General features: G+C 43.6%; 1 protein-coding gene across 4 annotated transcripts in view; it reads right to left on the bottom strand.

Annotated features, from left to right (window-relative positions):
* FNIP2 (folliculin interacting protein 2) overlaps positions 1-15,995 on the bottom strand; it is a 137,979-nt gene that overhangs the window by 18,108 nt on the left and 103,876 nt on the right. For all 4 annotated transcript variants that reach the window (XM_032413080.1, XM_032413081.1, XM_032413082.1 and 1 more), the window contains 3 exons: positions 15,725-15,891; positions 8,360-9,713; positions 7,283-7,439 (listed from right to left, as the gene is read on the bottom strand). In XM_032413080.1, coding sequence (XP_032268971.1) covers positions 7,283-7,439; positions 8,360-9,713; positions 15,725-15,891 — 1,678 coding nt within the window. The remainder of the gene's footprint in view (positions 1-7,282; positions 7,440-8,359; positions 9,714-15,724; positions 15,892-15,995) is intronic.

The raw sequence follows: 15,995 nt of genomic DNA, 5'->3' as shown, positions 1-15,995 counted from the left end.
TCCAATTCCTTCTTTTTTATGACCATAACCATTTTAAACACAGTAACTTAATAGTTATTTCAGATTGTTCTGGGAGTGCTAATTGTCCAGCTTGGATCTGCTTACTCTCTCTCATCCTGATTTCCTCATACATGGTTTGTAATCTCTGAACATGAGCCCATCTTGTTGGGGTTGTTTGTTTTATGGGCTCTGTGTGTCTCTTAGAAACAGATTCAGTGGCAGTCACTAAAGGCTTAAGAGTTAAAGTGGAGAAGAGGAAAAGCAGCAATGTGTGCCTTATAAGCTGGTGGTTAAAAGAAAGTGTCCAATGTGCTTCCTTCTGCCAGAGTCCTAGAGGTTTCAATGCTTCTGAATTTTACATTTATTTCTTGTTCAGGGATTCCCAAGTCACTTGGGTAGAATAAATCTGGACCTCCAACCCACTCACAGAACGGGCCTGGGGCTTTGATTTCTCACGGGTGACTTTATTTTCTCCCAACCAAGTTTCCAACTTGTTTCTTTGTTACCTCACCACTTATGGCTGGAGTTTTCTAATCCCCCTTTCATGGAAGAATAGCTCTTTGAAGCTCCAGGCTTCATGTAAGGGGCTCAGTTCCAGGTCCCAAGCCTTATATGCATATGAGACTACATCTTTCATCCTGAGTAGACCTTAGAAACTCAGCACCCAATTCCTAGGATCTGTGTCCAGACTGAAATCCCAGAAGGCCATGGTTATATTAGCCCAAACTTACTGTTCTGGCTTTGATTTTGATTTGTTGCTGGCACAAAAGGATTTCCACTTTTCTTCATGCACAGATATTAGAACAACTGGGCTGGATGGGGATGGCACTATTCTACCCATCATGTCTATAGTTTTAGAGAGGAGGCACGCCATTTGCAGCAGCACAACATGGTACTGGAATCCTCCCTCCTCACCTTGACTATGACTGTAAACACAGCACCTAGCACACGGTATTTTCTGATAGGAAGTAAATTTCCAAGGCATGACTCTCCTTCTCTTCCCTGAAAGCCATGTGCAGGCTCCCTGCCCCATTTTTGGCCAAACAAGTCAGCTGGACCACCTGACATGCCACCATCAGAGATTTCTAGTTTATATCAAGCAGACTGTTAAACATATGAAAATACCACAAGAAGTAATAATTATATGATCTTATCATAACAATGTAAGCATTTCTTTGCCAGAATTTATTTTCTCTTGGAAACAGGTTCAGTGGCAGTCGCTAAAGGCTTAAGCGTTGTGATGAGGTGGAGAAGAGAAAAAAACCAATCATTGTGGACCACGGACAATGCTGAGGGATCTTGGTAGGTATACCAAGGCCGGGGCTCTGGGAAGCCCAAAGACATCATGAAGACATAGGGCCCTGGTGGCAGAGGGAAGGAGGAGAGGGTCTAGTGAGGTGGTCTGGGAGGGGCTAAAAGGACATCTGACTTTCTGTGGGTTTGTGCCTGCGGCGGTCATCACCAGGCTCACTAGGCTGACACCCAAGCTCAGCCTACAGCCTTGTGGATACAGTGCACAACCTTGGGCACAGCTTAATTATCAGGCCTGTCACTTGCTGAGAAAGAAACAATTTAAAGTCCAGGAAAGGAGCTCAAGGTCAAGAAGAGTCATTCGACTAAAGCCATGTGATGATGTACAGGACTCCAAAATAAAATGCAAGTAGGTTGATAAGCTTTTTTACAAAGAATGGCATAGATGTCCAAATAGTTTGTACATAGTGAACAAATTTAAGAAAACATCAAAATTAGCCATGTGTCTAATATTTACAAAATGCAAGGGCACTGAAGCCTGAGAGACCTATAATAAGCTTTTTACTCTCCTTTAGGTAAAGAAAATGAACACAGAGCCAAAGGCATCATGTCTAAACACATTACTCTTCCCTTTTATTTAAAAAAAAACTATCTGCCATTTCTCTTTAGAAGAAACAGACAGACCAATCATCACAGTTTTAGCCATAAACACACATTCCTAAATCCAGTTCCGTAGGGAACAGTCAGCTAACCTCACTGAGCACTTTCTAGGTGCACAGAGTAAGGTGCTGGGAATATGAAAGTAAGTCTCCCTTCTCTGCTCCAGAGGCCTACAGCCCTAGTGGTAGAAAAATGTCAGAAACAGAACAAAGGTGTGCTGCGATGTGCTAAGGAGCCTGTGGGTATAAAGTTCTACCTGGGGGCAATTCCAGCCAAGGAGTTTATATTTTACTCTCTTAAAAGAATAGGAAACTATTAGAGCGAAAGAGTAAATGATCATATTCAGGGGTTAGCAAGAGCCCTCTGTGGCACTGTACGAGATGACTAGAAGGGGAAAAACTGCACGCAAGAATTCTAGTTGGGAAGGTTAAATAAGACTATATTGTAGTCACTGTGAGGAGGAGAATCAGTAAGATTTCAGATTAGAGTTGGCAATATCCAGAGATCAGTATTTCTTTTCAAATACTTAAAAAAAAAATCACAATCCACAATAAGAAATCCATTTTAACATCATAACCCCATGTACATGCTTGTACATGTGTACACATACACACAGATTTTATGAAACAGTAAGACAGTGCTGTAGGCCCAAGGCACTGTCATTCTCATTATCCAGCATACGAAAATGAAAGCGACAAGAGGTGTGCTCAGATAGCTGATCTGTCCTACATGGATGCTTCCTTTGCAATACTACTGATTTTAAGGTTGTTGTTGACTTGAGGCACCTTCATGCTGTCTGCATTACTTAAGTAATGATTTATCATTTGATGTGACTTGCTGTTCTTTTGTAGTCTCCCTGGTTGATTACACTGCATGGCATAATTAGGTATTCATGAGCATGTATCAGAGCCAAGCTTTTAGCAAAGCTCCTTATCTGTGCAACTGATTTCTGCATGGTATTTCTGGAGTCAATCTGTTGCTACTCTTAAAATTAAATGAAAGAGGCTGCAATATCCAACTGTTAAACTTTGTTTTATAGATTATTCTGTAAAATGCCTGAAGCCCTGGACCACAGTTTTTCAAAGAAGCATTACAATGTGATGTTGATTTTGGTCTTGATGACCCTACCCTGCAGTTAGCCCCTTGGCCTGCTCTTTGTGATTTCACAGGCAAGGAGAAGTGGACACTTTTAGCCCAGAATGAATGTGTATATGGGTTCTGTTCCACTATCTCCGACGGGAATTACAAAGCACTTTCACATATATTAACAGCTAACATTTATTGGGCATTAGGAATGTGCCAGGCACTGTGCTAAACACTTGCTATGCATTATCTCAGAGTCTTCAAACCAGACCTGTAAGTACTGTTCATTTTACAGAAGCTGAAACTGATGATTGGAAGAGTTAAGAAACCTGCCCAAGTCCACAAAGCCACTAAGGGGTGAGCCATGATTCAAATTCAGGTTTGTCTGTCTTTAGAAGCCAAACTCTTAACCAGTGGATTATATTTCATCTGCTCCTCTAAATACATTTTTTTGAGGCTTGGTGATACCAATTGATTTACCTGACTATCAGCAAATGAGTGGGAACACTAAGACTTGAACCCAAGCCATCAATGCTAAATCAGTGCTCCTTCCCCACTACCCCATAATTTAATACCCCTAACATCGCCCTGGGCAGCAGTATTCACGGGCAGACAAGCACACAGGAGGAAAAAAGAGAGGAAAAGCTACTTGAGGGTCATAGGTACAGCCTGAAGCTGGCTCTCTCACACTCTCTCTCCCACTTTAACATTTAAAGTCAAAAGGAAAACAGAGAAAGAATGCATAGTTAGATATGGCAGGGAGAAAAAAGTGAAACTAAATATTACTTTAGCCTAATAAAAGGCAGCTGTATAATCTACATGCCAGGAGACAGAGAAACAGTTGAAATGACAGAAAAGAGGTAGTATATGGATTAAACAAGAACATGTGTTTAAATATTTAAAGACCATCACAATCTTGTTATGGAAAAGCCAATAATAAAAACGGAAATAAAGTTAATATATCTTTCCTTTAATGAGACCAGAATAAGGAAACTGCATAAAAATAAATTCTTAGGGGTGCCTGGGTGACTTAGTCGTTAAGCGTCTGCCTTTGGCTCAGGTCATGATCCCAGGGTCCTGGAATCGAGCCCCGCATCGGGCCCCGCATTGGGCTCCCTACTCGGCGGGAAGCCTGCTTCTCCCTCTCCCACTCCCCCTGCTTGTGTTCCCTCTCTTGCTGTTTCGTTCTCTGTCAAATAAATAAATAAAATCTCAAATAAATAAATAAATAAATAAATAAATAAATTCTTAGTATTGGAAGCTCTAGAATGCAATCCCTCAATGAGAGAAGAAATTCCATGAACTCATCCACCATGGTTATAAAAGCACACATTTACGTAAGACAGATTTTAAAATCCACTTACGTGCACAGGTCTAGAAAATAGATCAATAACTTAAATCAATTGCTTTTAAACAGTTAATAAAAATCCTTCACTAAAAATGATTATGAGTATCAAAGCCCAATGAAGTCTCGCATGAACACTAAAAATTATTAACGTTCAAAAAATAGGTTTTTGAAAGCAAATTAAGTAAAGCAATTTATCCCAATCTATTCTTCCTCAACAAGTTATTATTTCAGCTCTAACTGTGGTCATGTATTTTTGTTCTTGGATCTTTGCTTCCTTTTCTGGCAACATACTCAAGAATTTAAATAATTACTAGACTTTACAGAGCAGTAAATTCAATAGAATGTCTAAAAAAAAAAACACCCTAATTTATTTTTCAACAAATATGTGTAAATGGCAGTTGAAAGTAAGGTTATTTTTATTTAAACACTGTCACAGACCAGAGTCCCAATCTGAGAGGCAGTTTAAATGGAACACTACTTCAAAAGCAAAATTCATAATGATAAATGTGCCAAGTGACATTAGAAATCTACTAATGCTAATTGGATACATTCTGAATGTATTAAATTTCCAAAGATATTTTTATGAACCCTTTGCAATTTCCTATTAACACCCATGCATGGCTGCACTTTGGATGTGCCCACAATTTGACACAATATAGGTTATTACGCTTAATAAATTTCGATCTCAGGGTGATTGCATAGTCTAAAGAAATGAGAAAAGCCTACAGTGTGAAAACACTACTTCTGAAAGGAAGGGAAAATGATATATGAAAAATCTTTAAGAGTACTAATAGAGGAAACATGGATTTGTTTTTTTCAAATATAACAATTATAGAGCTCAATGGTCACCATTAAAACCTAATATACAAAAAATTGGAAACTGTCAGCCTATGGAAAATATTAAAAAAAGTCATAAATGGTTTTACAAGTAAGTTCAAGGAGGGTTATAAATCAATTAATGATATTTCCATAGAGATAAGTAAGCAAGTCTAGGGCATTTGGGCAACAACCCCCCCCCACCCCCAAGCTGGTAAGATCAATGGTACTGAATACAACCTGCCCCAGCTCACACTCGATCTCCTGGCACCTCTGTCAGAAGGTGAACACAGGGCTTCATAGGGTCCAACAAGCAAGAACACCAATGTTCTTTTTTTTTTTTCTTTTCAAGAAGATTTTATTTATTTGAGAGCGAGAGAAAGAAAGAGAGAGTACAAGCAGGGGTGGGGTAGAGGGGCAGAGGGAGAGGGACGAGAAGGAAGCAGACTCCCCGCTGAGTGTGGAGCCCAAAGCAGGGCAGGGCTCAATCCCATGACCCTGAGATCATGACCTGAGCTGAAACCAAGAGTCGGACGCTTAACCGACTGAGCCACCCAGGCGCCCCATAACGCCAATATTCTTACAAATCAAACGGACAGCAGAACAAAAAGAAAAACCCCACAGGTTTTGCATATATGGATATAAACACACAGATTGCTGATAGAAAAGGAAAAGAAGGCCTCTACTTTCCTGCCTTAATGCTACCGATGGCTACAAAATGTATGCGAGTCTCTAACATCACTGAGACTTCCATGGTTTATGACAACCTACATAGTATCACTCAATGAGGACACTGTTCTTACTCTAATGTCACTGACGTAGGGACCTCTGATGTGATAAACAAGGATACAGTGTTGATTACGACTATGAAAATAAAATGTTATGACATTCTTTACAAGAGAAGAAAGCAACTTCATAGCTTCATTCCTGGAATATCCTGGTGAGGGGTGGTGTCCGACCACAAAGCAGGGTGGGGTTAGGAATGTTTGGGTATAAATGTATACACTGGACTGGCCTTCCCAGCTTCCAAGCACCCCTTCCCCATCTCTTCTCCCTCCCCATTCAGGGGAGTTTATGAGGACATCTGCTTCACTACTGAGCTCTTCTTCCCATTTCACACAAATACCTTCAGCCTGTTTAGCCTGTGTCTGATGCATGTTTAGTCTTCACAGAGGAGATACTGAGGGCCAAAGATAACATACAGTGCCTTCTGCTCCACCTCTCACAAAATACTTGTTGGGTAAGGAGGTAGGTAACAAAGCCAAATTCCAATTTTCTTAATGCAGTGAGGACTTTCCCTATTGCACAAGTCACAATATGTTTCCAATGCACAACATCTATTTTTGCACATCTGCCCAATAGCAGCTCAATTAAAAACAGGCCCATCAGACTGACACAGTTTCCTTAACTGCTCAGTTCCTGTCACGCTGCAGATAGCGGAAAAGCACTTAACGGCAGCCACGAGGCAATTTTCCAGTAAGACTTGTTAATCTTTATACAGTCATCCTCGTGCAGCCATCAAAGCGAACTTAATGACAAATCAGTTAAAATAAATTACTCTTAGGAACTTGTAAGGATCGGATAAAAAGCAAACCATATGTGACATCTCTTCGGTCCTCCCCGTGACGGCATATAATTGTCACCATCTGTGCTGTTTATTCTATTTTGCCCAGCCTATGTGCCCTCCAGATCCACACTCTGCCCTTCTCTGTCCTGTGCCGGCCCCAGGAGGCTGACCTCTGTGGACCTTGGGACTGTATCTGCATCAGTTTTGACCTTGCTCTCTGGCTTCCAGCTGGGCTCAGCCAATGGGAAGGACAGAAGAGCTCAGCCAATGGGAAGGACAGAAGAGCTCCTCCGTGCTCGGGTCGCCAGGTGGCCCGGCCCCTCCTCCAGCCCCAGCTCTCCACAGCACCGGTGCCACTGCACCCCACTTATCCTTCAGGCCCAGGTGTGTTCATAGCTTCCAGCTGTCGCTAACCCCCGGGTACTTCACCAGCCCTTGCCCGCATCGCTAGAAACAATCCCATAATTACACACTCTTCGGTCTAAACACCTGTTGCTGGTCAAGACCCTGGCTGACATCTTGTCAGCAGCCAGGGGCTCCAAGCTGGGATCACTTACATGGACTGTGTGGACAAGATCGGCCACCAGACACTGCTTCAGCTTCTCGTCGCTGCTGGTCCCATGAAGCACCAGATCAGGCATGTACGTGGGGCAATAACCTGCCAGAAGTGAGCGGCCAAAGTTTCTTACATTTGGGTTGCTGATGCTCTGAGACCTAAAACGATATCAGTCCATTAGAATACACAATTAAAGATGTACTCCCTTCTTGCATTACAACTGGAACAAAAACCCCAGGAACACAGGTAAGAAAAATCGATTCAGGGTGGTCCACTTCACCAGTCCTCCAGGAAGTGGATCATCGAAGTGGGAAAAGGAAGGGGGTTGGAAGAGAAAAAAAGACCTTTTTTTTTTTTTTTGGATGGAAGGGTAGAAAAACCAGTGTTCTGATGGCCGGTTATGAGTTTGTTCTTGAACCTCATATCAAATATCTACCAGGTGGTCTGCACCAAGAGAGTGAAGAGAGAGAAAGTCTACTGGGGGGGGGGGGAATCTTGCCAAAAACCTGGCTTTAGGAACTCGACACATCTGCACAGGGTGGTGCCCACGACAGTGCAGAAGAACAGAAGAAACCTCTAATTACCGCTTTCAGTCATCACAGACCAAATAATCAACCTGATGGAGTGTTAAGGAAGAGGTGTTGTTTCCCAACCACTTCCTGCTGCTCTGACCTGCAGGAGAGAAGCCACATGGTGAGGGTAATCCACCACCTCCCATGCAAGGCATCTGCTGCCAGCCATCTAACTTCCACTCCAATGACAGAAAATTAAAATCCCTGCTCCCCACCACCACCGCCTCCACGGTATCCTTTAGCTTCCCAAAATGTCACAAGAGTTGCAAAGACAACAAGTTGCCTCCTCACTCAGAGAGCTCAGATGCACTAGGGCCACTGATCATCCCAGGAGAAAGCGCGGGCTTGAAGCTGTGTGCATCGGGTTGGTAACACTGCTCATACTCAGAGGAAAAAAAGGCATTATGTGTGAAACGGCTGACAGTACCTCATGTGCCCATGCGGGTGACGTCGGGAAAACGGTATTCAAACCCAGTTCCCTTGGCTTCCCGACCGGCCAGTGTTACCTTGGCAGAGGCAGCTCCACTTCCAAGGACCCTTCAGTCCGGTCATCGCTGTGCTCCAGATTCAGCGAGGCTGAAGCACACGCTTCCTCGTCACTGTCTCCAAGAGCGCTATCTGAGCTTTCGTTTCTGGGAATGTCTCCTTCCATCCTGAAGTTGGCCTTCTTGTTGGCATCCCCACAGGGGACATCTGCAGTGCCCGAGAAGCCAGAGTCCTGCTGTGCACACCTGCTTGGAAAAGGCTGTAGCAAAGGGCCTTCTGCATCCTTCAAAGGCAAACGTCTTGTTTTCTCCAGCATCCTCACTCCAGTTCCTGCCTCACTGTCGTCAGGTGCCAGTGAGTTAGCAGACGGGTCGGGCTGCCCAGCAGCATCTGCTACCACCTCGGTTTTCATGCCTCTGTCCTCAGCAAAATCCCTCTCAAATGCACCTTCATCCCTCTCACAAGATGGACTCTGAGGACAGTGGACATTCTTCTGGAAACCGGGTGTGAAGGAGCACCTAGAAACCTGCGGGTCCTGAGGCACGTCAGCGGCCGTCCCGGACTTAGCCGAGGGATGGCAGGCTAACTCTGGATATTGTCTACAGGCCGTTAGCCGCTTCTCCATTTTTTTTGTGCGGCTTTCAAAGTCAGACTCTGGAGATACGGAACTTCCAATTTGGAAAGTGACCTTCTCTAAGGGGGGTTTCTCCCAGGAATGTCTGTCAGGGCAAGGCCAGGCTGCTGACCGGTCTGCGAGTTTCGTAGGCATCTCCCCTTTCAAGTCCTCACTGACAGTCTGCTGGCTGATCTTCACTCCAGCCTCTAGCCCCTCACAGCTGGAGAGTCTTGAAGAGCCATCTCGTGGTGCCTCGTTTTCACTTTCTTCCTCCCCACAAAATGTGCCCTGAGGTTTCCAAGAGTTGTCCAAGGCTGGCTCTTGGAATCCCATGCTGCAGACCTGAGAACTCTGCTCTGGCCTTTTGTGTCCTTCTTTGTCAGGTTTGGAACACAGGTCTCTAATGTCAGTGCCCTCTGGTGACACACCCAGCCCCTCAGGCCTGGGGCTCCTTCCCTCGGCCATAGTAGGTGGCAGGATAGGGGGAAGGAGAGCAGGCTCACTTCTCACCGTGACCACCACATACTCAGACTCCTCTACCTCTCCCCTCTCCAAGGCTGTGGTGATGTTGCTCCCATTTAACACTTGGTCACCTTCACCGTGACTCCCACTCCAGGTCAGCTGGTTCTCTTGCAGCTCAGAGCAACGGAGAAAGTAGGTCAGGACGTAAAGTATGCGTTGGACCAAATCCTTCTGCTTCCCCACCACGACGGTGCGAGTCAGCCTCACTGGAGAGCCGATGGCTCCGTAAAGATCACCTAAGAGCAAAAGAGACACAAAGACAAAGTCGTCTGGGGCAAGACACGTCATGGATATGTCAGCTTTTATGAGAGAAGGACAGACGACTTACACTCTCAAATTAGAGCTGCTTCTTCACACACCTAACTGAGGCAAAAAGGTAATTCCTAGTAATGCCCACGTTTTAGTTTTGCCTCTCTAATGGGAAGTGTGCCTGGGAAGGCTGAGGCCCGCCACTCTCGGCTGTGACCTGGTGTACACAGCCCTCCCTGTGCTTGTCAGGTCTTCCCAGGCCACTCACTGGGCTGGCCAGCTCCCACGAAAGCCAGCAGCCTCAATATGGGGCCAAATCAAATACTGTATCTTAGAAATTAGAATGATGAGATTTTTCCCCCCCCCCCAGAAGAATCCCAGGACAATAGGCCTTGGGGCAAAATCCAAGTTCAGGGATCTATGAACAAAAGTGCAGTGGATCAATTCAAAATACTTAATGACATGGTCTGCTCAGAATTCCCTCAATACACACACACACACACACACACACACCCCAACTAGAATCAATCTGATTAACAAGAAGAAATCACTTAGTCATGAAAAATGAATCTATTTCCTATTACTTCACATGAAAATTCTACTGGATGAAAGTATGTCCCATAAGTTATATCCTGACAGGCTGATTAAAAACTACCTAATGAACCACAAAAATTTAGTTTAAAGGTGGAAGAAGGCCAAGTAAGGGCAAATGTGTCAATGAGCCCAGCAGTGTAAGCTTTTCACGGAAAGTATTTAAGTGCCTATTGAAATTATTGCATTTTATAATCTGCTTATTACATTTGGTAAGTTGTACATTTGATACTTCGATAATAACACTGACAATTATAACAAAAAGCCACCATTTACTGACTGTGTAGGCACAATGCTACGTGTTTGTGTCTCTGTATAACCAACCCTGAGTTAGAAACCATTATGGGAATAATCAGAAGGCTGGAATAAATCAAAACTTGAAAAGATACCAAATAAAGGAGAGGAGGTACACGGGTACAGTTATAAATAAGAACTCGGGAAGTTAGAACTCATCTGAGGAATGCATCTGGAGAGGAGGGAATGCATTTTTATAAGGGGATATACTAGATAAAACTAATTAAATCGATAGATTAAGACAGGAAAAGGTGATGGGAACCATCAGGAAATACTCCCCCGTGTAAGGCTACTGCTCCTGATGACACACAAAGGGCAGAACACAGCTGCCTTTAAAGGATCCTCGCTATAAAAAAAGACTACAGACCAACAGAGCTTTATCTTTGAGGCTTTTACAACCGACAAGTCAAGAATCCAAAAGAATAGCTCAGGACTATCGTCTGATGCTAGGACGAGTACTTCTGTTTGAGAAAACTTTCCTGACTGCTTATTGCTGCAAGGTGTCATAGTCATCTCGGGACTCCACGGGGCATGCTGTTCAATCAGTCTCAATGCTAACAAAGAAGATCACCACTACGTATCTGAAACCTGGTACAAAAAAACCACAGAGGAAAGAAAGGCCACTCAGAATGACAATATTATTTTTCAGCAATGCAGTTAACATCTGCTTTGTACATTTTAATACTCATAAATGGAAAAAAGAAAACAAGGAATGCTATTAAAAATATAATTTATAATAATTTAAACTATATAAAGTAATGACAGCAATGTGTGTGGAAACCGTGCCTTTATTTTAGGGTCAACCTTCGTAAAATAATGCATCATTAAAATAATAGACCTATAATACTAAAGATTTACAGGATCCTGAACTGGAAGACAATTATTTGAGTCTCCGGGCTGACAAAGCTACTAATTTTAAAGTAAATTCCTTGGTTTTCATGAGTATAATTTTACAAAATGAAGAAGTTGCACAACAGCGAGAACAGACAACACTACTGAACTTAGAAATGGTTAAGATGGCAAATGTTATGATCTGGGCTTTTTTTAAAACCACAATTTAAAATATAAATTTAAGGGATGCCTGGGTGGCTCAGTTGGTTAAGCATCTGCCTTCGGCTCAGGTCATGATCCTGGAGTCCTGGGATCTGGGATCAAGTCCCTGCATTGGGCTCCTTGCTCCGTGGGGAGCCTGCTTCTCCCTCTGCCTGCCCTGTGCGTTCTCTCTCTCTTTCACAAATAAATAATAAAATCTTTTAGAAATAACTTTTAAAAAGAGAGAAAATGAGAGGAAGATGGAGGGGGGAAAAGGGGTAAAAAGAGTATCTGCAGGTGAAAGAGAGAGGCTGAAGGCAGAGTGTGCAGGGAAGTAGGAAGGGCGCTGGGTGTGGGGAAAGGAGATTCCTGAAGGGAAGTAGACAAAAGGGCACCAGCAGGAAGGAGTGAGAAGGAGTGAGAAGGAGCGAGAAGGAGCGAGAAGGAGCGAGAAGGAGCGAAGAGCAGGCGGAGGAAGAGACAGGGAGGAAGAGACATAGCCAGCCCAGAGAACAGAGAGAGGATTCCAGAAGGAGGAGGGCAAGATAGAGAAAAGGGTTAGAAGGAGAAAGAGATGAGGTGGGCGGTGGAGAGCTACTAACAGCAGAGAACCTGAGAGAAGCAAAAAGAGGTGGACGAGGTAAGCAAAGCAGTGAGGGGGACACCTACAGAGGGGGACGGAGAGGGGGATGAGAAAAAGTATCGAGGGGATGGTGAAAAGATAGAAACTAGAAAGCTGAGAAACTGAGAACTTAGGAGCACTGTGAAGAGCGGGTGGTAAACGGAGAGGGTGGGAGAGGTGGGGAATATGGAGGCAGAAGAGAGACAGAAGGAGAAACAGACAAAATTTTTTGAAGGGCCACTTACTCCTAGATGACCTTCTAATAAATGTGTATATGCTATGAAGTTCCCAGTGTTTCCCCAATCCCACACATGGTAATTTATTGTATCTTTATTATTATTTGGTTCAAATTATCTTCTAATTTCTCTTGTGAAATCTTCTTTGGCTTTTGGGTTTTATTTAAATGGGTTGTTTAATTTCTGAGCAGGTAGGAATTTTCTCTTTTTTTTTTTTTTTTTTATCGATTTGTAGTCTAATTCCCCTGCATTCTGAAAAATACAATTTAAACTTTAGGAGAAAAGAAAATGAAGATATTTCAGACATTTTTACTTGTATTAATTTAAACCGACGACCCCAAATGTTTTATGAGGAGAAAAGCTGCTTTTCATTTCCACAAATTCTTGAGGTCATTAGTGTCATAAAAGAGACCCACATGGAACTCCTTCAATCAGTGGTGAAAGAAAGTGGCTTTCAAACTACGCCTACCCATCCTGAGAGAGAAATGCATTTATACTGCAGCCTCACTCACCCTCTGAAAGAAACATTTTACAAAACAGTGTATGTGTCACTGATATTTTCTACTATACTGACCCTTCTAAATGCTTTTTTGACCCACTGAATTGCTTCCACAACCCACCAATGGCTAGTAATCCGTTTAGAGAGCCCATGTGTAGAGTGAGGCAGAGGTGAGGAGTAAGCCAGGGAAGGGTTACTTTGTGAAGGGCTCAAGGGCTAGCTGCTTCCAGCTTCTCTCCTCCCTTCCTGGGAGTGCCAGGGAGCCAGGCAGACGTGGGCACAGCACTGGTACCGGTCCTGGCAAGCGCTCAGATAAGCCTTTGAAATAATTCAAGATAAAGCCCTTTCTATTACTTAGGAACCTCGATTAAAATTACATCCACATCGTCGTATATTCCCAGAAATTTATATTTACTGCGACTTGGTAAATATTTAATGAAAATAATAATAATTGGAAGTGGCTCCCCTGTCAAATTACTGAAGCCGCTTGATTTTCTGTAATAATGGAAACTCAACCGTCATTTACATTTGGCTTTACGAAGCTATCACATGAGTCTGTGCTAGGGTCTCAGCCCCTCTCACACTGCTCTGTCAACAGCCAGACCCCAGCTGGATTGTCTGGGGGTGGGGAGGATTGGAGACTTTCAATAATACGTGACCTACTGGGATGCCTGGGTGGCTCAGGTGGTTAAGTGTTCTACTCTTGATTTCAGCTCCTGGGGCTTGGAGCTCAGTGGGGAGTCTGCTTGGGATTCTCTCTCTCCCTCTGCCCCTCCCTCTCCATTCATGAGTGAGTGTGCTCATGCTCTGTTTAATAAATAAATAAATAAAAATAAAAAATAAAAATAAATAAATAAATAAAATCTTTAAAAAAATAATACACGATCTACTACATGACTGTGAGCCCATGGGAAGGGACTTGGCCTTGTTATACTTAACACCAGGAATTAATGGCTCTCAATTAGTTAAATTTCAAATGAGAAGCATGTCTAATTATAAATACATTTATCTAATTAAGGGCAAACTGCTTAATTAGCATTGTTTTTAAGTGGGCGACCAGGCAGCATGAAACACCACGTTTCCTTAATATCAAGCCCCCTTCCCTTTGCCACTTAATGATACTACATTTTTTAAAGACTGTTGTTCCATAACAAGAACAATGCTCCGTTCTCCCCGAAACTATAACCCAGAGTGAGGCACGCTCTGAGTTCTTTTCTGAGCTCAGTACTGACTGGTTGTGTTAAATCTGTTCCTAACATCCATAAATTCTTTAATCAATTCATTTAACATGTACCCATTATCCCCCTATCTGTGAGACATGTTTTCTCTTTCTTACATACAGGACACAAGGGCAAGACATCTTTATTATCTATAATATGAGGACAGTAAGAATGAGAATCTAATTAGTTAATACACGTAAAAAGCACTAAAAACAATGCCTTGCTCACAGTGTCGGCTTTCATTATTGTTATTATAACACGCTGTTTTCTGAGATTAGAGTGCACCTCCCTAGTCTGTACTTCTGAAAGTGTCCTTTTAACATTTCTGCAAGTATGCTTTCCTTGAAAATCCCCTCCATCCCTTCGCTCTGTCTCCTGGTGCCCCTCTAATGTCAGTATTTTCACCAGCAGTGTAAATGACAAAAGTACTCTATGCAGAACTAATTCCCACAGCAACCATGAGCTACTATCATCCCATTTTACAGACGAAGAAACTGAGGCACAGAGAGGTTAAGGCACTTGCCCACGGAGACTGGATTTGATCTATGCAGTCGGGCTCCAGCTCCCATGCTCTTCCCCCTTCATACCATACTGTCTCTCTCTTGCATCCTTCTACACACTCCTATCAAAGGAGTAAGCAGGATGTTTCGTGATCGTCTGAATACAAATCTGCCACCTCCGTATCCCTGGCAAATAGCACAGGATCTGGATCAGAGTGAGTAGCAAGTATAACTTTGTCACTCTGTTTGATGAGGGAGAGGTCCCAGAGTAAACCTGTTCTGCACATGAACCCAAATAGGCCACTTTGATGTCACAAGTCCCAAATTCCATAACCAACTACGCCAAAGCATTAGGTGATCCTATGCCATGCCTAAGTACGAAGCTGTAAGGAAATAGACACCACCAACTAATTGCAAGGAAGCAGTGTAGAGAAAGACAAGGTTCCTAACTTAATCTAAAATTATAAAGGTAGTAAAATTATAGTGCACTACTTTCTTTTTTCTCCTATTTTTTTCCTATCGAGTCCATCCTAGAGAACAGTGGTTCTCAGCCAGGAGTGTCTTGCTGCCCAAGAACAACGTCTGGAGACATTTTTGACTGTCACAACTCTGAAGGGGGGTTTTCACTGGGAGCTGGTGAACAGAGGCCAGTGATGCTGCTAAACATCCTACAATGCACAAGACAGTCCCCTCTACCCCCCCACCCTGCCCCCAAAGAATTATCTGGTCCAAACATCAACGATGCTGAGCTTAAGAAACCCTGCTGTGGGCTGAGCTGCCGCTGGTCAACTACTGCTTCAGCCGAGCCGAACAAAGCTGCCGGCAGCGGGAAGGAGAGGAACACAGAGACTCACAACTAGGATCTGTGGGCCAATCTCCTACTCTCTGTCTGCCCCATGACAACTCCTGAATCGCCGGGATGGAGAGCCAATATCCACAAAAAACTCGAGCATTTTCTCCATTCCATCCCATAGAGACTCTGAATAGCCAAATTAGGTACTAACCCAGCTGTGCCCAGAGAGGATTATATGGATGTGTTTTGGCCAGTGTGTTCACGGACTGAGAGGTGCGTTTCTCTGAGGCTTTAATGGGAGGGTGATCAACAGGCATGACGGTCGGGACCCAGGCCAGGTGGTAGGTTAACACTGCAGTCAGTAAGGCAGCAAAAAACCTTGGAGAAATGGGAGAAAATACGAGATGATCAATGCAGGAAGCAGCATGTCACGTGCAGCACATCCACTGGCCACGGAAGCTGCAGCCAAGGCTCTAGAGAGC

This window comes from Phoca vitulina, unplaced genomic scaffold (genome assembly GCF_004348235.1).
Source record: "Phoca vitulina isolate PV1807 unplaced genomic scaffold, GSC_HSeal_1.0 scaffold14, whole genome shotgun sequence".
NCBI lineage: Eukaryota > Metazoa > Chordata > Mammalia > Carnivora > Phocidae > Phoca > Phoca vitulina.
Note: the sequence above shows the minus strand (reverse complement) of the source record. Positions and strands in the feature narration are given on the sequence as shown.